At 39.3% G+C, this 26,170-nt stretch overlaps 1 protein-coding gene across 1 annotated transcript in view; it reads left to right on the top strand.

Moving 5' to 3' along the window:
- Positions 1-26,170, top strand: part of CDK14 (cyclin dependent kinase 14) — a 660,346-nt gene that overhangs the window by 252,013 nt on the left and 382,163 nt on the right. Inside the window, exon 6 of the mRNA XM_043462555.1 lies at positions 3,908-4,002. Coding sequence (XP_043318490.1) covers positions 3,908-4,002 — 95 coding nt within the window. The remainder of the gene's footprint in view (positions 1-3,907; positions 4,003-26,170) is intronic.

The raw sequence follows: 26,170 nt of genomic DNA on the forward strand, positions 1-26,170 counted from the left end.
ACTATTTGACATAGTAAAGAAAGGTTCTATTTGTCATTTCTTTGTTAACACTGCTTTTTAAAATAACCCCTTCAGTGAAAATCTGATTAAAATGAACATGCTCTGAATTTTTCGATAACTTGTAATTTATTTTAATCATGATGAGGTTGATGTTTCGGTAAAAATGTATCTGTTTCATCTCAGAGTGGAAACCTAGGATGTTTATTCTGAAAGTGGAAGGTTGAGGTTTGTACATGGTGGACGAGTGGGTGTCTGAAACTTGTTCCCGCACTAAGGGATGGCTCTCCGTGTCCTGCTGTCCTGCCAAGACTTTGTAGTTGTCTTTACGAGCAACGTGTTTTTCTGCTTTTGTATCGTTTCGACACGGCCCCAAAATGATTGTTAGAAATTTTACCCTCAACCTTAAGTACAGGTCCTTTCTGTCATGTAGAATCGTACCTTTCCAAGCCTCACTGGTGAAATGAATTTAAAATGTTTGCCATATGTTTGCTTAAAACTTGCAGGAAACCAAGTGTGCTGTGATTATTAAAGCCAGTGTTACAGGATTTGTTTTGTATGTAAACGATGAGAAAATAACATGTGGTTTTTTTGAGATATTGTTAGGATTACATGGAGTATTATTTTGACAGTGTTTGTCTTGAAAAGGGAGACAGAGTGGCCCTAGGACTTGTAGGTGTTAATCCCCGCACCCCCTTGGCAGCCAGGAGACTTCCTCGCCTTGGTAACAGCAGGATGGCAGTATCTGGCACCTGGCTTGGAGCAGAGACTCTTGTGTTGGCAGCTTTCAAGTTAGTCAGGTCTGTCACCTACCCGCATGTTGGTAGATACTGTGGATGGTTTTGTGCCCTTCAATGCCATTTTTCTGCCATCAGTTTTGAAATTAATGGCTTATCCTTTTCCAAATATGAATTCATTATGTTAATCTCAAAAGAAAAAGGGTTTGCTTTCCAACAGTTCTTGGTCATTATTTAACCGATAGTGTGTTTTTTAAAGTGTATGTAAATATAGCTAGAAGTCTAAAATCTATAATTGAGAGTTAATACATTGAAATGTGGAGGCTTTGAGCGTTTCTGTAGAAATGGTTAAAAAAAAAAACCATGTTTAAAAAAAATGAAATGACAGGGACTTCCCTCGTTTTTCAGTGGTTAGGACTCTGCTTCTAATGCAGGGGTCATGGGTTCAATCCCAGGTTGGGGAACTAAGATCCTACATGCCGTGGGGCACAGCCAAAAAAAAGAGAAAAAGGGCATGGCCTTTTTTTATATAACATTGGTCACAGTTAAGAAAAGATGTTTTTTTCACAGGATGAATGATGGCAGAGATTTGATTTTACTGAAATTGTAGGAAAAACACAATGGGACATGATGGGCGTGAAGTCGTTACTTTGAGAAATGGGAAACAATTTAGGTCTAAATGGTCAGAGAAGCAAGGCAATAGTGGGAGAAAAGTAATAATCATAATAATAAAAGCAACAACAAAATTCCTAGGCAAAGGATTCTTAGAGCATGGATAGTCCATGGATTGTTAGCTTCAGTACCTTTTTGGAGGTCTTGCTGATAAGGATGGATCAGTGCTTGACAAACTGAGGGGATAACTTGAAAAATGAAATCGGACAAAATTACAAATGATACGTATCTTTCCAAACCTTGCCTCACAATGCTAGGTTCCTTTCATAAGCGTGATACCCATTAGGTCCTTAATTCATTTCACCTGTGCATATTCCCACACAGTGTAGGTGTGAAGTACTGTGCCTGGCCATGGTTTGAAATCTTGATCTCTGAGGATGAGTCTGTCTTGGAAGGCTAATGTGGGGCCAAGTGTCATTTTTAAAATGAGCGCATGTGAAGCTGGTCCCCAGATTAATGATGAATGCCTGGAAATTAGCCGTGTAATACACTTCAGTTGTTTGAGGCTGATGGTTGCATAATTAAATATTTGAATAATTAAAAGAGAGAAGATTGTAAATTACTGGAATTAACAATACTAAACTCTGTCATACATCTTTGTGGTGCTTATTCAAAGTTTGCGTGCTGTAATGTTATTGTTATTTTGGGTAAGTGTTTCGTCGTGAGTGCTAATCTTACAAAGCTCTGATAAATCTGTAAATATTCCATGTATGTACTTTATCTATTTATTTTTGGGAGCCCCGGGTCTTCGCTGCTGTGCGCGGGCTGTCTCCTGTTGTGGCGAGTGGGGTCTACTCTCCAGCTTCCCACGGTGGAAGTGGTTGTGGCCCTGGACCTAGTTTCTCTGCTGCTTGTGAAACCTTCCTGGGTCAGGAACTGAACTTGGGTCCTCTGTGTTGGCAGGAAGATTGTTTACCACTGAGCTACCAGAGAAGTCCGAAGCGCTTTTACTTTTTTGTAGGACTTCCCTGGGATAGCTTAGACTTCCCTGGCCCCGGGCAGCGCATGAAGCTGCCAATGTGGTTTCAGAGGAAACATACTTCTTCGTTGTCTTCTGGTGTTGGAGCCAGCCACACCAGGGAATTCTCAGTCTGAATGGCCTTCTTTGAGCCAATTAGGTACTTATTGAAGTATATCTTGGGATTAAAGATACATTATAGTCCTGCAGTAGGTTTGCCTGATAAAGACAGTGGAAATTGAAGGGGACAATAACTAGCAGCAGGAGCTTGCATTCATTGGGATCATCCGAGAATGTACCAGTCTCTATGTTCTCTCTCTCTCTTCTCTGGGGACTGTCCTATACAGCCTTTTTTCGCATGATGACTCCATATCTAAAACATCACTTTATTTGAGTAAAATATTAGATAATCTAGATTTGTTCTTTCTTTTAGTATGTTAAAACATAGGTATATCTTTTTATTTTTTAAAATAGACTATTCTTCTAGAGCAGCTTTAAGGTCAAAGCAAAATTGAGTGGAAACTACAGAGTGTTTTCATGTGATTTCTTCCCTGCCTCCCACCCCAACCCTCCCTACTGTCGGCATCTCTCACCAGAGTTGTACATTTGTTACGATAAATGAACCTACCTTGACACCTGATAATCACCCAAAGTCCAGAGTTTACATTAGGGTTCACATTTGGTGTTATAAATCCCCTTATAAAGAGGTGGGCTTGCAATATTATTGAGTATCAAGGGTTTGCGGTTTTTCCAGGGCCATCAGTGTCAGTAACTAGGTTCTCAATAAATTCTTGATGAATATATAAGCAATTACAAGCTCCTGATAGAACACATGTAAAACATGTGTTCTGTGTTTCTTTTTTCTCCTTAGGGTATATACCAAAAACCAAAATTGAAGACACAGTGTTACTAAAATAATTAACAATGATAGAAGAAGCTTCTGTTCTTTGAATGTTCTACCTGAATGGTCACTGGTATAGGCCAAAAGAAAAAAATTATATATAAAAGATACAACATATGAATACTAATCAAAATCAAGCTGAAGTGGCAATATTAATATGAGACAGAACACTTCAGAGTGAAGAAAATTACCAGGGACAAAGAGATGCATTATGTATTGATAAAAGGGCTTGATTCACAGAATGCAGCAATCTTAAGTGTTACATGTAGCAGACTACAGCTTCAAAGCACACAAAGCCAAAACCAGAAGAATTCAAATAAGAAATTGACAGACCCCAGTTACAGTTGAGGATGTCACCATCCCTCACTTAGTCATTGAAAGAACCACTCTCCAGAGAACTAGCAGATATGATGAAGAATTCAATGACAGCATCAACCAACAGGCTGTAATTGACACTTACAGAAACCTCCATTCAACATCAGCAGAATATATATTTCATACATATGGAGATAAGCCATATATTGGCATAGAAAGTGGGAAAATAGGTATATTTCATCTGATAATGTACCAATACAATAAAAGAAGCTTATCAGTTGGTTGTTACCCGTAATAACTTATCTCTTTGTTCACTTTATCTTATAGCTTCTCTGTTAAAAGGACTAAAACATGCTAACATAGTGCTACTTCATGACATCATCCACACCAAGGAGACACTGACACTTGTGTTTGAATATGTGGTGAGTAAGATGAGAATTCAGATTTTATAATTATGAACAAAATTCTTATAGTATTATCATAGAGTTTTGTCTTTAGGTAGCTATACTGAAGTTATTTTATCTGAGTACATGGACTTATTTTGCATAATTTTGAATGGAATGCGTTTTAAAGAAAAATCCAGAAAAAATGTTCAGTTGAAGTGTCCTTAGCTATATTGTCTGTTATAACCTGTTTGTTACTAGTACACTTTCTAAATTTCAGGTTTATCAAGTAGTATAAAACAACATGATGGTGATCACTCCATCAGAGGAAGTTCACAGACAACAAAAATGTTTTCTCCTTTGGATTTATAACTTGGTTTCAGAAAAACATCCTTATTTGGGTGATTTTTTTAGAGAAAAGGCTGATACTTACAATTTAGATGTCACAGTTTTTCCCCTTGGTTAGTATTTTAGCTATTAATTAAAACTTCCAATTTGCATAGCACACAGTGTAATGATCTTATTGTGTTGAGACTTGGGCTTGAACTCATAATTAATCTTTCTCCGTTTCTCTTAGAAAAACATATGGTATTTGTGTAGAACCACTTCAGCATTTAACTGTGGAATCATGAAATGTAACCATGATAATTAACATCCCAATTTTCACAGATGCATCTGAGAACATGTAATTTATAAGATACAAATGACTTTGGTGGAGACTTTTATTGAGAAGAGTAGCTGTTGGTATTGTGACTATATTAAGATCCCATTTTGTAATTACCACACTACTTTAAAAAAAATTGAAATAGTGTCCATTCCTTAAAAATATATATAATAGAATGAATATTTACAACATTTTTATCTTGCTAATGTCTGCCTAAGTCTGTTTGTCATTTGAAAATTGTTGTCTTATGAAAAAGCCATTCATCTTGTCTATTTACATGTAAATGATGGATACATTTGAATAATATGGTAATGTGGCTACAAGGACAGCTAGAACTGAGCAGTTGCATATATTACATGCTACCAAGAATGGATGCAGATTCAAACATCAATGCAAGTATAATTTCTTTTGTTTAATTGATGATTTGGGTGTCAATAATATATTCAGCTGATTTAAAATTGGAATTTTTGTTCCATATTTTCCGGTATGTCTAGTTGCAGTATTTCAGTTAAATCCAAATTTTTTTCTTAGTATACTTCAGTAACTTATAAAAAGAGGTTTCAAAAAGATACTTGTTCCATCCCCCCAAATTGGATAATTTAATGGAGAAGAAGAAAAATTAGTTTGGTCCCTAAAATCAGTAACGTTGATAGAGTAATGAACAAAAATAATGTGAAATTGGGTCTTTCAAATCTTAAAAGAAAATGAAATATATTTGTGAGGCTAAAAATATGCCCATTGAAGCACACAGTCATTTGATGCTTTTATATTCTGTGGAAATTGCCATATAAAAGGAAGTAAATGCACTGTCCTGCAGTATTTGTCAACTGATTATGATTGACTGTTAAAATCATTCTTCTTTGTGTGAGTGAAATTTTCCTTGGTCTCAGTTCTTGTGGAGACATGCCAGGTCCTCTTCAATAAGTCACATAATAGCATGTACCCATGCAGTACTCTGTGGGCATTTCATGCCTTTGAGAAATGGGATTTGCCTGCCATCTAGCAGCCATCAGATTGCAGCCGTGCCCTCCAGTGAGCCCTCAGACGGCTCAGGATGTGAAAAACAGAGGAACCTGGCATGATTTCAGGGAGCTCTGACTCTTGCGTCATGCCATACTGGTGGCTCAGTGGCAAAGAATATACCTGCAATGTGGGAGACTTGGGTTCAATTCCTGGGTCTGGAAGATCCCCTGGAGGAGGAAATGGCAACCCACTCCAGTGTTCTTGCCTGGAAAATTCCATGGGCAGAGAAGCCTAGTGGGCCGGCTACAGTCCATGGGATCACAAAGATTCAGACACGACTCAGCGACTGAGCGTGTTATAATACATACATAGAAAAGCGCTCAACTCCTTAGCTGGAGATGTCTGCTTTTCTTTAATTAACAATGGTCTTTTGATGTTCAGACTTCCTGCCCCTTGTTGCAAAATTTCTATATAACCTGGCTCCTCCTCTCGCCTCTTTGAAGCAGTTATCAGGTTCACTTGAGATGCTGTCACCCAGGCTTGAAATCCAAAAAATTCCTGCCAAATGAAACATAGCTATCAACTTTTAGGCTGTGAATATGTTTCAAGTTGACACCTAACTCCTCTGGGGCAGCTAAGACGTAGATTTCCCTGTTCTCTTTTAGAGAATGGGCACACTCATGTCATTCATTTCTTACGACTGCCCTCCTTGCCTCATCTCTGGTTCCCTGTTCCACCTTTATTTCTTTATATTCCCAGCGTTCTTTGCCTTTCTCTTCACTGCCTTTCTTTCTTTGTTATTTTCTATTCACTTCATCTCCTGTCCTTTTGCCCTCTCTGATGAAGTTAGTACTTCTTGTTGCTACAACTGTGGTTTGTTTGGCTTTTGTTGATTCTAAGTAAAAGGTTCCATTGAATGTCTGAAATCAGAGTTGGGGAGCCTGGGACAGGGGTCAGGGAGGAGAAGAGCTCTGTGCTGTAGAAATTCCTCAGAAGAGTTTTCCAGGTTAGAGTAGGAAGGTGTAGACTCCTTGACAGTTTTAACCTGACTCAGTGACAGTTGCCTAATACAGAAATAACTTCCTGAGTGTTTCCTAAAGCGTTTGTTTTCCTACACTGTTTCTTCATCGCTTGTTTTTTTTAACATATGCCAATGGAAAATTAAGATTCTTACATACATTAATGAATTAATTTAATCAGATTGCTTTCCTCACAGTATCTAGCAGAAATAAATTCTCTTCTCTTGCATAGCAGTGGAAAGGTGATAGAAATTTCAAAGCGTGGCTTGCCACAGGAATTAGAGCAGATCTAGTGGAGGGATGTAGAGCAGGAGACAGGAGGGTGCTTGCAGATTTTAGATGATGAGTGAAGGATCAGAAGGGAGGTGAAATAATGTTTAAGACCAGTATGACACAGTACTGAAAACCAGCAATGAAAGTGTAGTGAGTTTGATGCTGGGGGTTTTACATTCATTTTCACTTTTGATGTTCTCAATAGTCTTATGAATCTGTGACTACTGCCACTTTGCAAAGGAGAAACCTAAGGATTTGGGAGATGAAATGCTTTTTAGGATTTTGCAGCATGAAAGATAGACTCAGATCCATCTCACTTTGAATCCTAGTGGCAATATTGTATCTCCTGTTTATGTTCCACTTTACTTAGGTTGAGCCTTTTGTCAGAAGGAAGAAAGGAAACTTTCTTTTTTCTTTCTACAACTCGTCCTTTTTCTGCACTTAAGATATAACTGTATTTAAATCCCAAATATGGTCAACCTGCTTTACAGTTTAAATAAGTCTTGTAGACTCGCTGAAAACCCAACCAGGATCAGGAAGATCCCCTGGAAAAGGAAATGGCAACCCACTCCAGTATTATTGCTCGGAGAATCCCATAGACAGAGGAGCCTGGTAGGCTACAGTCCACGGGGTCGCAAAGAGTTGGACGCGACTGAACGACTTCACTTTCAAATCAAGATCAGGCTTCCCTTGTGCCTCAGCTGGTAAAGAACCTGCCTGCAATACAGGAGACCTAAGTTTGATCCCTGGGTTGGGAAGATCCCCTAGAGAAGGGAAAGGCTACCCACTCCAAGTTTCTGGCCTGGAGAGTTCCAGGACTATTTAGTCCATGGGGACACAAAGAGTTGGACACAACTGAGTGACTTTCACTTTCACTTTTCCCTGATATCTCAGTTGGTAAAGAATCCGCCTGCAGTGCAGGAGACTCCAGTTTGATTCCTGGGTGGGAAGATCCCCTGGAGAAGGGATGGGCTAACCACCTCAGTATTCTTGGGCTTCCCTTGTGGCTCAGCTGGTAAAGAATCCACCTGCAATGTGGGAGACCTGGCTTCAGTCCCTGGGTTGGGAAGATCCCCTGGAAAAGGGAAAGGCTCCCCACTCCAGTATTCTGGCCTGGAGAATTCCATGAACTGTATAGTCCATGGGGTCATAAAGAGTCAGAGACAACTGAGTGACTTTCACTTTCAAAATCAATATCAAACATTTTAATCTGCACTTTCCCAAACTTAATGATGACATAGCCACATTTAAAAATTGTTAACATCAAAGTTATTTTCTAAAAGATGTTGATTTTGTAGTTCCATGTAATTAACAGTATCTTTTTTGAGGGATTAGACCAAGTATGTTAAACAGTGTAAGAAAATCCACACCTCATACCATTAAAACCTAGATATGCAGGGAAAGTAACATAATTTAAGATTCATTAGTTATTATTGGGTCTTTCCTTTGGGCTTTATTAGCTAAGTTATCAAGGGTTTTTTGGAGGTACCTGTGGAATTTGTTCCACAGTTGTAAAAGTTTCTTATTTATGGTAGTGTGCACACTGTATCTAGTTGTGTTTTGTGCTTTTAAAAAAGAGCTCTAAGCCTGGCTGCTTTGTATTAAAAGTCCCATGAATGACATTTTAGGTTGCAATAAAGTCTGCTCAAGGCCAGGATAATTAAATAAGTGATGAAAAGTTAGGGATGTGAAAGAATATTCAAGGAAATGACTTTGGAGGTCACTCTTAATGTGATTCTGGGACTTCCCTGGTGGTCCAGTGGTTAATACTCTGCCTTCCAATGCAGGGGCTGTGGGTTCGATCCCTGGTAGGAGAGCTGAGGTCCCACATGCCTTGAGCCCAAAAGAACCACAGCACAACTAAGAAGCAATATTGTAACAAACTTAGTAAAGGCAGAATCACTGCAGATGGTGACTGCAGCCATGAAATTAAAAGATGCTTGCTCCTTGGAAGAAAAGTTATGACCAACCTAGACAGCATATTAAAAAGCAGAGACATTACTTTGCCAATAAAGGTCCATCTAGTCAAGGCTATGGTTTTTCCAGTGGTCATGTATGGATGTGAGAGTTGGACTATAAAGGAAGCTGAGCGCCAAAGAATTGATGCTTTTGAAGTGTGGTGTTGGAGAAGACTCTTGAGAGTCCCTTGGACTGCCAGGAGATCCAACCAGTCCATCCTAAAGATCAGTCCTGAGTGTTCATTGGAAGGACTGATGCTGAAGCTGAAACTTCAGTACTTTGGCCACCTGATGTGAAGAACTGACTCATTGGAAAAGACCCTGATGCTGGGAGGGATTGGGGCAGGAGGAGAAGGGGACGACAGAGGATGAGATGGTTGGATGGCATCACCGACTCAACAGACATGGGTTTGAGTAAACCCTGGGAGTTGGCGATGGACAGGGAGGCCTGGTATGCTGCGGTCCATGGGGTCGCACAGAGTTGGACACAACTAAGCAACTGAACTGAACTGAACTAGGAAACAAGGTCATTAAAAAAAAAAAAAAGTGATTCAGTGGATAATAGGAGATTATTACTGTAGGCTGTCTCAGAGTTTGGGTAGAACTCCTCAAACATCTGAAATTTACATTCTTACACACTTTAAAAATGTTTAGATATAGGGATCTGCAAGCTGCAGGGTTGACATCCACTTGGACATCTGCCACCCACACTGCTCATGACTCTTGTGTAGCCTGTGGGTCCCCTGTTGGTCCGTCCTTCTTCCAGTTGTTGACCAAGCAGTGACTCTTATTAGCTTGGAAAGGTATGTGGTTTCATAATGGTCTAAAATATTATTATAGCCATGTTTTTTCTCTGCATAGGTTTGAAACATGGAAGAGAAATACAGAAAATGTGAAAATGCTACTATTTTTTATACTAAATCAGGAAGTTAAGCAATGTAGTTTTTATTTTTTTGCCAAAGACAAGTAAGTGCCACGTTGCCCTGCTTAACACCATGCTAAAAAATCTAAAACAGACTCTGTAAGTGGAAATAATATCAATAAATTAGTAAACATGATTATGTAAATAAATATTACCATTAGTTAAAGTGTACAACCGTTCTGTTCTATTTTAAATTGCATGAGAGCAAAGTATGTGTAGCAGCATTTTTCATTACCTATTTAATAATTATGTACAAGAAGAAAACCAGCAGGCTTATAACTAATCATAATTATTCTTTGGAGCAATCATTTTATTTCTTCTACTGTGAAAAATTTCAAACTAATATGCACCATTATGTAAAAGAAAACTCTGTATTCCACATTAAAAAAAAAAAAAACTATGTTGCCAAAGGTCATATAAAGTGATTTATGAGTCACCAATAATCACATTTTTTTTTCCTCATAAGGTATTTTTTTATAGTGTTTTACATTATTAAAAGCACTCTCTCATAAATGTTATTCCATTAGATTCCATCTTTCAAGTGCTCATGCTCCGGCTTATCCAACACTTTGCACCCCTATGGACGGGGATTTCCCAAGCAAGAATACTGAAGTGGGTTGCCATTTTCTTCTCCAGAGGATCTTCCCAACCCAGGAATCGAACATGTGTGCCCTGTGTGTCCTGCGTTGCAGGCGGATTCTTTACCACCGAGCCACCAGTGAAGTACATGAGACCTGTATTTTTGTTCAGTTTTTTCACTGAGAAGGAAAAAGAATGCTTAGAGAAATTAAGACTTACTGAATCGCCTGGATAGGTTAAAGGGTAAAAGATAAGGCTTTAACCCATCCGCAGTGCCTAAAGATCTTTATTACTACATTTTATCCTGCAGCCTTCTGATATTAACCATCTTCCTAGTTTTTTTTTTTTTTTTGTATTAGAGTATAGCTGATTAACGATGTTGTGATGGTTTCAGATGGACAGCAAAGGGACTCGGCCATATATTATACATGTATCCATTCTCCCCGAGACTCCTTTCCCATCCAGGCTGCCACGTAATATTGAGCAGAGTTCTCTCTGCTACACAGTAGGACCTTGTTGGTTATACGCTTTAAATGTAGTAGTGGGTACATGTCCATCCCAAACTCCCTAACTATCCCCTTCCTTCTTCTCCCCACCATTAACGATAAGTTCATTCTCTAAGTCTGTGAGTCTTTTTCTGTTTTTTAAGTAAGTTCATTAGTATGATTTCTTTTTAGATTCCACATATAAGGGATGTCATATGATATTTTTCCTTCTCTGTCTGACTTCACTCTGTATGATAATCTCTAGGTTCTTCCATGTTGCTGCAAAAGGCATTATTTCATTCTTTTTTGGCTAGTGTTATTGATGGTCTGAGGTATGTATTATGTTATGATATGGGACTGGCAGCTGAAAAGTTATGTTCTGTCTTTTCACCCTGCCACACAGTTTACCTAATTACTTGTTTCCTATGCCTCATACATTTTGATTTCTAAAGATTTAAGAATGCTTTAATTTGCATGATTTTATACCACATCTGTTCTCAAAAATGAGCTCTCCATCAATCTTCTGATTTCCGGATTAAACTATCCCAAGGCAGTTGAGAATTTTTCTGCTTTCCTGTGAGATACAATTTATGTGCACACGTGTGCATGTCCAGCTTTAGATGGTGGTGATCAGGGAAGACCTTGCCGAGAAGATGAGAGGTCTTTAGGTACAAAGGGAGGTGTAGAAGGAAGACATGTTCTAGTCGAGAGCTTTCCAGATAGAAGGCTCGTGTGAGGAGCAGCAGGGTTCCTGTGGCTGAGATGAAGCGGGCAAGGAGGATGGTGCAGTGAGACAAGATGCAAGACACAGCGGGGTCCAGATTGCTTCAGGCCTTTTTAAAGAAGACTTTATTGAAGCATGGTTGCTTTGCAAAGTTGTGTTGATTTCTGCTGTACTGCAAAGGGAATCAGTTACACGTGTGTCCCCTCTTCTTTGGATTTCCTTCCCGTTTAGGTCACCACGGGTCACTGAGTAGTGTTTCCTGGGCTGCACAGTAGCTTCTCATTAGCCATCTGTTTTCTTGTGGTGTTTTATTTTGATGACTTTTGCTTTTGCTCATAATGAGATGGGAAACCAGAAAAGGGTGCTCAGCAGAGAAAGGATTGGCTCTGACTTTCATTTTAATTGAACCTCTCTGACTGCTTTCTTAATAAGAGATCAAGGATGATCCCAACGATTTTGGCTGTTGTGCAGTTGCTCAGTCATGTCCGACTCTTTGCGACCCCATGGACTGCAGCACGCCAGGCTTCCCTGTCCTTCATCATCTCCCACAGTTTGCTCAAACTCATGTCCATGGAGTTGGTGATGCCATCCAACCATCTCATCCTCTGTCGTCCCCTTCTCCTCCTGCCTTCAATCTTTCCCAGCATTCTAAGGGGTCAGTTCTTCACTGACCCACATCAGGTGGCCAAAGTACTAGAGCTTCAGTTTCAGCATCAGACCTTCCAATGAATATTCAGGGTTGATTTCCTTTAGAATTGACTGGTTTGATGTCCTTGCTGTCCAAGGGACACTCAAGAGTTTTCTTCAGCACCATAGTTTGAAAGCATTAATTCCTCTTCGCTCAACCTTGTTTAAAGCTGAAATGGCTGTAATAGTGGAGCTGCTATGAGGAGACGCAAGGCAGACTGCAGGAGGATGCCACTCAGCCTTTACTGGCCTCAGTTTGAGATGCTTATTCAATGTGCAAGTGGAGAGGTCACAGGGCTATTGGGTATATGGGTCTGGAAAGTAGGAGAGAGATCCCAGGTAGAGATTTGTAAGTTGTCTGCGTTATAAATGATATTTAACACGTGGATTAGATGAGATCCCCAGGCGTGGTCATTGCTACCTTGTTGGCGCTAAATGAACCTTGCCTTTGCATGCTCACACCTTTGGGTGCTCCCTGCCCCTTATGATTAGGCTGGGCTTGTGACTTGCTCTAACCAGTAAAGCAACATGGTGGAAGGGACACAGTGCCCGCTGTGGTCCTGACAGCTTCTTTGCACCGTTGAGCACCGGGTCAGCCGTGTTAGGATTCCAGTTGCTCTGCTGGGGAGACCGTGAGAAGAGGCCCTTGACTGTGTGGAGGAGAACTGAGAACTCAGAAGACAGTGTGAGGTCCGACCCGAGACGTAGACCCCAGCCAAGCCATTTGCCCAGTGAGCCGTCGTGCTTCTTGGGTGGGGATAAAGGGCAGATTCCAGTCTCATGGACATGGTGTGGAACCAACATGGTTTGTCCCCCACTCTGCCTTTTCTGAATTTTGATCGAAGAGTCATTAGAAGTAATTTACTGGTTGTTGATGTCAGCCACTAAACTTTCGGTTAGTTTCTTGTCCAGCAGTCAGTAACTAAACTCTATGAGCAAATGGACATAGAATGCAGAAGAGAGGTTCATGGACTGCGCACTGGGGCACTTCAACTTTCAGCATAACATTAAGGCATCAAAGTGATGAGGAACACCAGCAGTGGATATTGAAAAGGAATGCCAGGAAGGAAGGGGATTTTTTTTTTTTTTTTTGGTGAACTCAGATAAAGCTGTTTCAGCTGAAATAGCTAGATAGACTGGGGTTTTACGAGAGCGGAGACTGCCTCTCCAGTGCCTGGCAGAGTGGCACATAATAGGTGCTTAGGCAGTAGTTCTTGTGTGAATGAATAAGTGACATTTGAAGCAGGAAGGGCCAGCAACTCTAAGGGGCCAGAGACTGCACAGGCCCCTTAGAAAGTGTCTGGCCTTTCGACTTTTGTCATGACAGGGAGCTCTTGCCTCCCATCAAAATTAATGAAGCGGAGGGTTTTCTCAATAGTGTGAATATTTTCAGATATAGGACTTAAGTTCCCTGCTCTTCCCAACCTCTCTCCCTCAAAAAAAAAAAAAAAACCTACTCATAAACATCCATTTCAATAACTCCACTATGTGGTCCCAGATAAATGACATCTAGAATGTGAAAAAAATACTATTGCATATAATCTTTGAGAAATCATCAAGAATGGAGATGAGCTTTTTAAAAGGTGGTGGGAAACAAACCTATAAGCTTACTATAGAACATTAGTGAAATGCAAAAATAAATTTTTAGACATTCAAGTCTAATTTTTACCTTTTATCAACAGTAAGGAACATTGTTACTCCCTGATTTCAGCCAAGATTGTGACAGGGACTCTCATGAGATCCTTATAAACATTAACATTGAAACTCAACTGTTCAAAGATTATTCTTTCAGTTTATTCTGGTTGAACAACTTCACCCAAAGCCAATTGATTAATGAATTGACATCAGGATGGAGAGAAGTCTATTGGGGTATGCTGGAGGGCGTTGTCCTTGGCCTTGTCCTATTTGATATTTTTATTAATGACTCAGATCAAGACACTGAGATGATGTGCTTGACCTATTGCATATGTGTTGTCGCTGGGAGCCATAATTAACACTTGGATGATGGAATCAGGGCTCAAAAAAGATCTGATGAAATGATAAGTTGAACCTACAAGGTGAATTGCTGTGGGGATAAGTAAAACAGTGTATTTGATTAAAAAAAAAAAAGGCAGCCCACCCTAATACAGAAAAATAAGGCTAAAAGCAGTTCATGTGAAAGAAGTCTAGTCATTTCTTGGGTTCAAAGAACTGAAGCGGACAGGAGAGTGCATTGAGGAGGGCTTTATGAACAGATGCAACACGGAGCCAGTAAAGATGCCAGGATTCAGGAGAATTGAGGCCATATTGGGGAGAGTAGAGAAAAGGGAACATAAATATTCCAGATAGGATAAGAAAGCCAAATGTGAGGGTTCTGGAGAGGCTAGTTGTGGCTTAATCCTGGGAAGACTGTTCAAATGCTTTGTGTTACAAATCTAAACTCAGTGCCTTGAAGTGTAATGAACACCTTATCAATAAAAGCATCAGTAGAGGATAAATGGATTTACATCAGATATTGTAGGGAGGGTTCCTAACCTGTAGTTTATGCAAGGGTTTGAAATATGTCACTTAGACGCGTTATTTCATACAGTTCCAACTGACACCATGAAGTGGGGGTCCTCTGTTGTGCAGATGAGGAAATTCATACTTAGATGCTCGGTCTCCACGCATGCCCTGTCCAGCGGCTGCACCCTGTCATGTCCTGTGTTGAGTGGGAATCTGGCTAACTCCAAGTTTACATCGCAAAGGACCGCCCCAGATTTTTACATTGCTGTTTAAACTCATCCCATTTGCCATATTTTTTGGAAGCAGAAACACAATTTGCTATGAACTTTCACTTAATAATTCAGTTTCCCCCCCCACCCACACATATAGACTGTCTTCTCTGTGCCAGGGACTGTCCTTAAACACTAGGGATATAAATATATAGCCCTTACTTTTAAGAAAATTTTCAATTGGAGAATAATTGCTTTACAATGTTGTATTGGCTTCTGCCATAAAACAACATAAGTCAGCCATAAGTATGCATATATCCTCTCCCTCTCCAGCATCCCTCCCACCATCCCCATGTCTCCTCTCTAGGTCATCACAGAGCATTATACACAGAACATTGTACAGCCCTTGCTTAAGAGGTTGAAATCTTCCCTTGCTTAAGAGGTTGAAATCTGGTGATCTCAGATAATATCTGTGATCTCAGATGATCTCCACATGCCATTGGAGTTCTCAGTCACTGTTCCAGATCTTCATGTGTCGTGGACTAGAACATATTTGTGTTTTAGTGACAACAGTAGGAAGATGACTTGACCCATGGACTTTTCTTTGTTGGAAAACTTTCAAGGATGATTCAGTTTCATGTACGGAGAACTAGTTATGTAGCATAGTAGTATGGTCTTACATTCTGAAAGGGTGAGTTGCCATGCAGAACCAATTACTGCACGTGACAGATGTAAACATTGTGGATGACAGAGCGTGCACATAGCGTAATATACAACTATTCTGAACCGTAAGGATAAGTTAAAGAAATGAAAAGGAAACAAGCCAGCTTTCCACCATTGCTCTGTTGGGAATGTTCCATTTGTCTAATGGGTAGGACAGAGTCCATTCTCTTCTCTTCTATCCTCTTCCCTGACGGCCTTTTCTCATCTCATAGGGAGTCATGGTCTCTGTGCTGTGCTGAACTGCCAGTCGCTCAGGCGTGTCCGGCTCTTTGGGACTCTGTGGACTGTAGCCCGCCAGGCTCCTCTGTGCTTAGGGATTCTCCTGGCACGAATACTGGAGTGGGTTACCATGCCCTTCTCCAGGAGATCTTCCCAACCCAGGGATCGAACCCAGGTCTCCCGCAGTGCAGGTGGCTTCTTTACCAACTGCACCACCAGGGAAGCCCATGAATACTGGAGTGGATACACTATCCCTTCTCCAGGGGAACGTCCCAACTCAAGAATCAGACCAGGGTCTCCTGCACTGCCGGCGGATTCTTTGCCAGCTGAGCTACCAGGGAAGCCCTCAGGGTCTCCTTTAGCCATTTTCAAATGTGTCGTTAGTTCCTTATCACATCGGGTGCTGAGATTTTAGTTTATTTTTTTCTGTTTACCTCATGCCTATCTTCTCTGTGTTCTAGTTTTATTTCATATGGTTGCCATCCATTTATTAGGAGGTCTTAATGATAGTTCAGTATTTTAACCTATAGGATTTAAGATGGAACTGTGTCTGATGCTTAACTATTGTGATAGTAAATACCTGCTTATTTACAAAGATACACAATTTTTGAGTACCTTCCTCTATAGATGGTGCTTCCATCCATTTTTAATTGGAGGATAATTGCTTTACAGTGTTGTATTGGGTTTCTGCCATACCACGCTGTGAATCAGTCATAACTATATATATATATATCCCCTCCCTCTAGAGCCTCCCTCGCACCCACCCCAATCCACCCCTCTAGGTCGTCACAGAGCTCCAGCGTGGGTCCCTGTGTTATGGAGCAGCTCCCCCCCAGCAGTCTGTTTCACCCATGGTGGTGTAGACATGTCAGCTGCTTTCTCAAGTCCGTCCCCCTAATGCCCTGCTGTGTCGACAAGCCCATTCTGGGCAACTGTGTCTTCATTCTTTCCCTGCAAATAGGTTCTAAATCAGGCAACTTTTATGAGACTACACTATGCCACTATGGCTTCTTTAAGAATTATTTTTCTTACTCTCATTTCAAGTTTCATCCTTTAAACTACACACATGTAGGGGGGAAGTTGGTATAATCTATGACATATGGAAAGACTGGACTGAAAAACCAGACTTCATTGGTAGAAGGAAGTCATACAGAAGATAGCAGTAATAAAAGAGAATTCCTTTAGAAAGGAAAAAACATATTTCACATAGTAATTGTTTTTTTCCTCACAGAGATTGTTTTCATGTTTCCTAAGTTAAGGAAGTAATAATCTTGAAAAAACCCATGCACATGTCATGGGGCAGGTAGAGGCAGGAGAGAGATGCATCAATAAGTCTGACAATAATGATCAGCTTGGGTGAAGAAACTGGACAGATGTTCTAGCTAAAGTACTGAAATTGCCGTCTGATGGAAGTACCCAAGACCAGGATGAAGATGATCAATAATTCCAATTACCTTCACATTATGTTTGAATAGACCATGAAGTAATTGGAGAAAAAAATCATTAGCAAATCTATCTCTAAGTGAAGTATAAATTATTATATATCATACAAAATGGAGTGCCTGCAGCTTCTCACCAATTTTCAGAATCAGTAATTTGATAAATGCATATCTTTATAATGACCATTATAGTGAATGGTTTTCTTTCATATGATTACTATTTCTTACATTTCAAATTTATTTGTTAGCATCACTTTAGTTTAATGTACATTTTGTGCTTTGGTAAAAGGCAGTTAAAACCACTCCAGAATTAAGTCATTCATGTTTGTTTCTGTGATGGTTGTTTTTATGCACATTGTTCATCATATATGTATAAAGAGCTATTTCATTCTGTGGTTTGTTATGAGAAATAGCTGTTTTTACTTTCAACTCTTTTAACTGATTCTTTCAAATTTTTCTCTAAATATCTTAATAAGACTTTCTTCTATTGCTGCTTCTTAATTTTTCACCTTTTGGCATCATCCATTGATTCCTACAGTGAAAGATGGAAATTTTTAAAATTAAAAAAAAATTTTCCCCCACTTTCAAACAAGTGAACCTATCCTGCCACTGTCCCAACCTTCCATCCTCTCAATATGGGTATATTATAATTTTGATTAGATCACAAATTCCGTATTTACATATTATGTCAATATAAATATTGTTTACAGCTGAGGCATGCAGTACACTGTGTTTATACTACTATACTGTGATTACTTTTTTATAGTATGTTATGTGAAAGTCACTCAGTCACTTCCAACTTTTGTGACCACATCGACTCTACAGTCCGTGGAATATAGTCCATGGAATTCTCCAGGCCAGAATACTAGAGTGGGTAGCTGTTCCCTTCTCCAGGGGATCTTCCCAACCCGGTGATCAAACCCAGGTGTCCCACATTGCAGGCGGATTCTTTACCATCTGAGCCACCAGGGAAGCCCAAGAATACTGGAGTGGGTATCCTCTCCCTTCTTCAGGGGATCTTCCCAACCCAGGAGTCAAACCAGGGTCTCCTGCCTTACAGGCAGATTCTTTACCGGTTTGGTGTCCCTGAAATTAATAATTTCCCGCTTTTTGTTTCAAGACCGTCCCCAGTCTCTGCCTGCTGTATCTCATCGCTAATTTCCTGGGGTGCCCTTCCTCTCACTATTAGGTGGGAGCTCGTTTTCTTCCATCCCATGTTTTGTTTGGGAGCAGACTCAATTTCTGATAGCTTTCTGGGAAAGAGTGTGGGGAAGTGTTTGTTTTTCTTTTTTTTTGAGACATTGCATTTCCGAAAATATCTTTATTCTGCACTTACATTTGATTGGCATTTTGGCTAGATATAGGTTTCTTGGTTAGAAATAATTTCAGTAGAATTTCAATGAAATTGCTCCATTATTGTCTAGTTTCCATTGTTTCTGTTAAAACACTTCTCTTTATTTCTCTTTATTTCCAGTGTTCTGAAATTTCATGATGAATCAAAAAGTTGATCAAGATATAGCTTTATTTTCTTTTGGTGCACTTTTTCATTCTGGAAACTCGTGTATGTCTTTCCTTTTTTTTTTTTAATACAACTTTATCGAGATACAATTCACATAACAAAATTTACTCTTTTAAATAAGTGTAAAATTCAGTGGTTTTTAGTACATTCTCAGAGTTTGGGAACCATCAGTGCTAAATTTTAGAAAATTTAGCAGAAGTCCCATACCCATTAGCAGTTACTCTGAAATCTCCACCCTTCTAACTGCTAGCAACCACTAATCTAGTTTACATCTTTATAAGGATTTGCCTGGACATTATATATAAATGGAATAATTAATATGTGACTTTTTGTGCAGGCTTCTTTCACTTAATATAATGTTCCTGAAGGTCTTTCATGCTGTAGCCTGTATCAGTACTTCATTCTTTTTTATGGCTGAATAATAGTCCACAGTATGACTTGATGACGAATTGAAATGATAATGATATAATCATAGGTCAGCCATACAAAAGCCATGTCAGGCAGTCATGGAGGATCTGGTTTCAGACACTGAGGCTTTGCATTGTCTCTTAAGTCAAACTCTGTGACCCTACCACCTGTGTTTAGAACATCATCCCTCCGCTGCAACTTTGTAGGTTCAAAGCCCCCCCTTGTAACTACACAGCCATTTCAGACCCCAACCCATCCTTGCTCAACATGCACGCTTACTTCTTGCCAGTTCAAACTATAATTCTTGACAAACAATTTATGTCATTAACTGTGGCCTTGCAGTTTCTGCCTTTGTAAGTTTCCTCCATTTTCCATTTTGTGCTCTAACAGAGCACAATTCAAGGACTTCTTGAGTTTGTCTTTATCTCAATCAGGTTTTCATTTCTGAAATCTTGATTAACACGTTAATATCAAATTTATTTATCCATTCATTGGTTGATGTACGTTTGGTTTGCTTTAATCTTTTGGCTCCTGTGAACGGTAGTGCTGTGAGCATTTGTGTATAAGCATTTGAGTACCTGTTTACAATTCTTTTGAGTACATACATAGGAGCGGGAATACTGAGTCATCTGATAACTGTCTTTAAATTTTTGAGGGACTGTCCTAAGACTGTGTTCCAAATTGGATGCACCATTTTACAATGTAACCCGCAGTGTGGGGTTTCCAGTTTATCCGCACTCTCTGCAGGGCTTGCTCTTGTCTATCCTTCTGTTGCAGGAGATCTGTACTGGTTTCTCATTGTCCTTTTGTTTTGCATTTCCCTCGTGACTAGTGACTAATGAGGTTGAGCTCTTTAACGTCTTTCTGTTCCAAGAAAGGATTTTAAATTATTTTGAGTTCCTGACTTTGCTTTTTCTTTTTTCTTAGCTCTTTTATTATGTATATATCAGACCTCCTGGATTGCTCTTCTAATTTTCTTGCCTTTTCTCTATTTTCTAATTATTTTTTCCTTTAGCTCAGCATTAAGGGACTCAACTTTATGTTTCACCTATTTTATTGAATTTAAAATTTCAATATTAATTTCTTAGAGACCTTTTTGTTCTCAGAATATTCCATTTTATAATATCCTTTTCTTGTTTCAGGGATGCAAAACCTTTTCAAATGGTGCGGTAACAACTTGATTGGGAGCTCCAAGTGTGTTGGATAGCTGGTTCACCATGAATTTCACTATAGGAATTGTCTCAGCCATTTTGTTGAGAAACCTTTGATATCACTATCTTCCCCGCAGTGCTCTAAGAGTTCTGGTGAAGATTCTCCCAAACCCCTGCCTAGAAGATAAAGTCCTAGCTGACAGTCTTCTGAAAGCAAGATAGAGGACAGAAATCCACTTTATCCTCCTGTTTTAAGATGGTATGCCTGTCCTTAACTGGCTGGGCTTCCCAGTTCACTGTTTCACCATCTCTGGGTTTCGGAGAGGCAGTTGCGTATGTAAGCAGAGTGGGATAAAGGTATAACGATTAAAATCTACTGAAAAGATTTCTGACTTCTCGCATATTTCTGACCCCTATATGTAGACCTTCTGTTCATTGTCCCTTCCTGGTGCCAGCTCTGAGCCATTTGGTTGTTCTGTCATACAAATACGGTCGCTTCTAGGCTTTCCCTGCTGCCATTGTAATAATCCATTTGTTGTTTGTTTGCGTTTTGCTATGCTGAACTTGCTACCATCTGTTTCAGAGCTCCTAAAATTTTGCTGAGTAGGGATTCAAGAGTACAGAATGGGTATGTATGTCCAGCTTGCCATCTTTACCTTCAAATTACATCCATTCTTCAGTTTAAATATGAACAGATGTTTGAGCTTGTCACTGTGTAAACACTGTGTAATTAGGAATTTTTTCACATTGCTGGTTGCGAAGCATATAAATCTTTGCTACTTATCAATTATCAGAGTTTATCACATGTGATGAGGCTAGTGGGCATGAAGACCTTTGAATTAACTGTTACTAGATTCCCTGGTTGGAGAAGGCAATGGCACCCCACTCCAGTACTCTTGCCTGGAGAATCCCATGGACGGAGAAGCCTGGTGGGCTGCAGTCCGTGGGGTCGCTAAGAGTTGGACACGACTGAGGGACTTCACTTTCACCTTTCACTCTCATGCATTGGAGAAGGAAATGGCAACCCACTGCAGTGTTCTTGCCTGGAGAATCCCAGGGATGGGGGAGCCTTGTGGGCTGCCTTCTATGCTCATTTTGAGGATTCATTATGCTTTTGATAGGTATATATTATGAGAATCTTCCTTTTGAGAATATGAACTTTAGCGCTCTAAGTTAATTTCCAGCTTCAAGTGAGTCATTTACTCCTTTTTCCCTGGCAGATAGCAGTTCAGCTATAAAATCCCCGACAGATGCTCATGGCTCATTTTGATTTCATAATTCCGAAGTTAAAAAACTAATTTGTCATGGCAGCTATTTGCTAAGTGAAGAATTTTCCATCTTCTGGGTCTTTAGTTTTTTCTTGAATATGTGCTGTTTGTTTTAAAGCTTTGGATCTCAGTTATTAGTTTTCATTTTGGCCATCCTCAGGGACATTTGGAAGACTGAACTGGCCTCTTTTCTCCTCTTTCTCTTCCCTTTCTATTTGGATTAGAAGCAACAGGGAAAGATGATATTGTTGAGTATTTTAGCCAGGATTTTAAGAAATGTGTTGAGGAACAGTACCTGATTCTAGCAACAAGATAGAAAATTAGCAATGCTGAGGGGAAGGGGTGTGGGGAGGGGTGATCAATAACAGAATATTTATTAGAAATCAAGAAGACAAGAAAGGATTAGTTTTTTTGCTTGGTTTTTTTAAATCAGATTTCGCCAGCATAAAAATACAGTGAACTGAGTGGTATCTTGTAAAGGGTGAACAGGGCAACATGATTGTTCTGTTTGTCGCTCTGACATCTGTGTGAGATGCATGGGCGGCTCCTCTTCCTGAGGACAGGGACTTGTTTCTCTTTTAGTATGTCTCGTAGTACAGTTGGGCTTCCCTCATTGCTCAGCTGGTAAAGAATCTGCTGCAGTGCAGGAGACCCCGGTTCAATTGCTGGCTTGGGAAGACCCCCTGGAGAAGGGAAAGGCTACCCACTCCAGTATTCTGGCCTGGAGAATTCCATGGACTGTGTAGTCCATGGGGTCGCAATCTTTGCCAAATTGTCATATTCTTTTTTCCCCATAAAATAGGTGCATCAGATGTGATTGTGTGTGTGTGTGTGTGTAACATAAATGTAGAAGGATTTCATTAAAACACCCTTATAGAGTGTGACAGACGCAGAGATAAGGGCTGTGTATTCTCTCTAAAGGGGAATGCGCTGACTAGCTACAGCAAGCATAGCTATATGGTCACCAGAATGCATCCGGCATCAGCAGCTGAGGATCTGACCAGGGAGGAGGGGCGTGTCTTGAATGAGGTCGTGCCTTTCCCCAGGCATCCTATGTCTGGTGACTGTGTGAAGTCCTGTGGAAAGGCCTGGCCTTTTCTGCCTGACACAGGGCAAGCTCTGGTACTCGGCCAAGGCTTTATTGGCCTGCATCACACTTTCACATCCTTTGTCCAACCCTGGTTCCTTTACATCCCTTTCACCTAATGAACATGTTTTATTTTTTTCCCTAACAAGTGTACTATAGCTCCAAAGTCCACCTGGAGAACCAAACCTATGACCTAGTGTCATCAAGATGAATTCTCTTTTATATTTTTAACTTTTTATTTTATGTTGGAGTATATCAAATTAACAACGCTGTGATAGTTTCAGGTGAGCAGGGAAGGGGCTCAGCCGTGCGTACACATGTGTCCATTCTGCCCCAAACTCCCCTCCCATCCAGCCTGACACATAACATTGGACGGGATTCCCTGTCCTGTATACAGTGGATAAGGATTAATTTTAAAATTTAATAAGAATCTTTTATCTTTTAGGGGAATTTCTGTTAAAAGGTGGGGCTCGGATTTACATATCCACGAATATCAGGACATATACCAGAAAAATCTAAAGAATTTTCAGAGTTTAGAGGGGGAATAAATAACCTGGGATAACAAGAATTTCTGGAAAAGCTGACTTTGGATGAGAAATAATTGAATTCATAAAATTGTACAGTCCTTTTGAAATTGTTAAATCCTTGACAAAAGCTTCTTTTAAAATTCAATGCAAATATATGTGTATGTATATTTATTATTCTTACTATGGTGCTGGTTTAGTCACTAAGTTGAGTCTGACTCTTGTGACCCTATGGGCTGTGGCCTGCCAGGCTCCTCTGTCCATGGGATTCTCCAGGCGAGAATACTGGAGTGGGTTGCCATTTCCTTCTCCAGGGGATCTTCCCGACCCAGCGATCGAACCCAGGTTTCCTCACAGCAGGCAGATTCTTTACCAAGTGAGCTATGAGGGAAGCCCTGTTCTTACTATATTCTTACTACAGTAGCAGTTAAAGATGAATATGATTTGCTTAATGTAGATAATTGTATTATTATTTTCTAGTATTTGGATTCCAACTCCTGCAGGGAGATTATACCACTTTTCTCCATTAAACCAGGGTGTGACCTTGTGACTTGCTTTGACCAATAAATTGTGAGCAAGAGTTATTTGTTATCACAGCATAACTTAGCCTATCCTGACTGACATATTCCACATTGCTTAGTATCCAGCCACCCAAGAGAAAGCTAATGCTACCAATGTGTTTTTTTAAGATTTCTTTTATGATTCATACTCACATGCATTTTACATGTGTATACGTGTGTGTGTGTGTGTATATATATGTATGTGTACACTATAACTTATAGTACATATACCACTTTTTAATCTTTTAAAAAGCTTACAGAAGTTAATGCTACTGTTGTTCCAACTCACTAAGTGTGGTTATGTACCAAAGTTTGCCCACATTTTAAAATTCATGCACCCTTTGTGTTAATATAAAATTCCCATGCTTTTCTTTGATACCATTTTAAATTTTGGATAAGTTTGAAATTCTTAATAAAACAAGTTTAAATAGTGATTTTTAAAAATATTTTATTAAGCACTTGATTCTGGTTTTTGACAAAACTCAATGTTTCATCAGTGAGGGCCCTAAATCAGCATATTTACCTCAAGTTTTGGTGTCATAGTGTCAGTGGTCAAGTACAGATGTGGTTACCTTCTATGTCAAGAATGGTTCTGCTGTTTTTCTTGATAGAAATGATTACAACCATGTTTATATATTGATTATAGTAATTACATGCTAGGCCTACTAATTTATTTTGAGGTAAATATGTGAATTTTTGCCTCAGATTCTCCACTATGATTTTCTAAAAATTTTTTCTAATTGATTTAAAATTTAAGCACTAATAGCTTCTATTAAATTTTGCTAAGATTGACTTAAAAAAATAAATTTATTTACTTTTAATTGGAGGATAATTGCTTTACAATATTGTGTTGGTTTTGGCCTATACATTGACATAAATCAGCCATAGACCTACATGTGTCCCCAGTCCCCTCCCTCCTGAAGCTCACTCCCACCTCCCACGCCATCCCATCCCTCTAGGTTGTCACAGAGCACAGGTTTGAGCTCCCTCCGTCATACATCAGATTCCCACTAGCTATCTGTTTTACATATCCTAATCGTAGAAAGACTGACTTTCAAGTGGTATTTTCAACCACAGCATCAGGAAAGCACTACCTGAATTCATCCCAGACAGACTTAGTGAGATTTTATTCTTTCTCTTGAAATTTTTTTTCGGTAATCTTTTTATGGCAAATTGCACTAAGTCAAGAAAAGATATTTTTAGCTCTGATTCGCTGAATATATAACTAGATTTTGGCATTAAAGTTTAAAACGTATCATGAGGAGCAATAATGTTGGCCTTTGCTTCTTGAAGTTTCAGAATTCATATTCAAAATATCAACTATATCTGCCAAATATGTCAAGCTCTTGGGAAAGTTATTATCTTGGCAAGTTTGCAAGTGTCTAATGATGGAGGAAAGAAAAAGCAGTTCTTTTTCCAGAGTATCTTTAAGTTCATACTCATGCATGGCAAGGAACTAAGTATATTTCCTTTGTACATGGATTGAGCAAAAAGCAAGTGGAGAAAGGAAAAAAAAGCAGTGATGATTTGATCTTTGGTAATTTTTTTTTTTTTTTAATATCAGGTAAGTCAGCAACTTTATTTTGGTGGTGGAACCTTAGAAAAAGATACTTGGGAATATTTGCTTCATTTTAACTTTTGGTAAAAGGCAGAATACAAGAATTCATTTTTTTTTTTTTTTACCCCCTCTGTGATCTGAGATCTTTTTATTCTTTGGTATTAAAAGAGCTACTTCAAGCAAAACTTTTACAATTTTTTGTGGACCCTTAATAGTCTACTTGACTACTCTTCAATTTTTCATGCTTCAGAGCATCAAAACCTGTAAGTAAAAGCTTGCATTAAAAAGAAATAATGTTGCTGTGATTCTTTTACTCATAGAGTTTGAGGAAACCTAAATTACTTTTGCCACTTTGTGTACTATATTATAATAATTTAAATTAATGGAAAACAATAGATTTTACCTGAGTGTATTTATAATGTACTTATGCTTCAGGTATGCTGCAGGAGTAGCAGTATGACATCTCTTTCATCATATATGACAAACATACATCTCATATATGTCACTTTGTCTGTGCTTTGCCTGAAAGCTTTATCATTCCATATTCTTTGTATTGCCACCAGCCACAGATTTAATTGAAACTATAAATGAATTTTACATTTGTAGTACAAATTTATTTTTCAAACTGTTTGTCAGTTCAAGAGATTTTGATTTGTCCCATTTTGGAGTCTGTAGCTCACAACTCTTGCTCCATAAATAATCAGATATCCATAACCATCTTTAGGAACTTTATGGTATTTTTGCATTGTACAATCTTAATAAAGTTGCTTCTGTATTTCCTTGG

This window comes from Cervus canadensis, chromosome 3 (assembly GCF_019320065.1).
Source record: "Cervus canadensis isolate Bull #8, Minnesota chromosome 3, ASM1932006v1, whole genome shotgun sequence".
Taxonomy (NCBI): domain Eukaryota; kingdom Metazoa; phylum Chordata; class Mammalia; order Artiodactyla; family Cervidae; genus Cervus; species Cervus canadensis.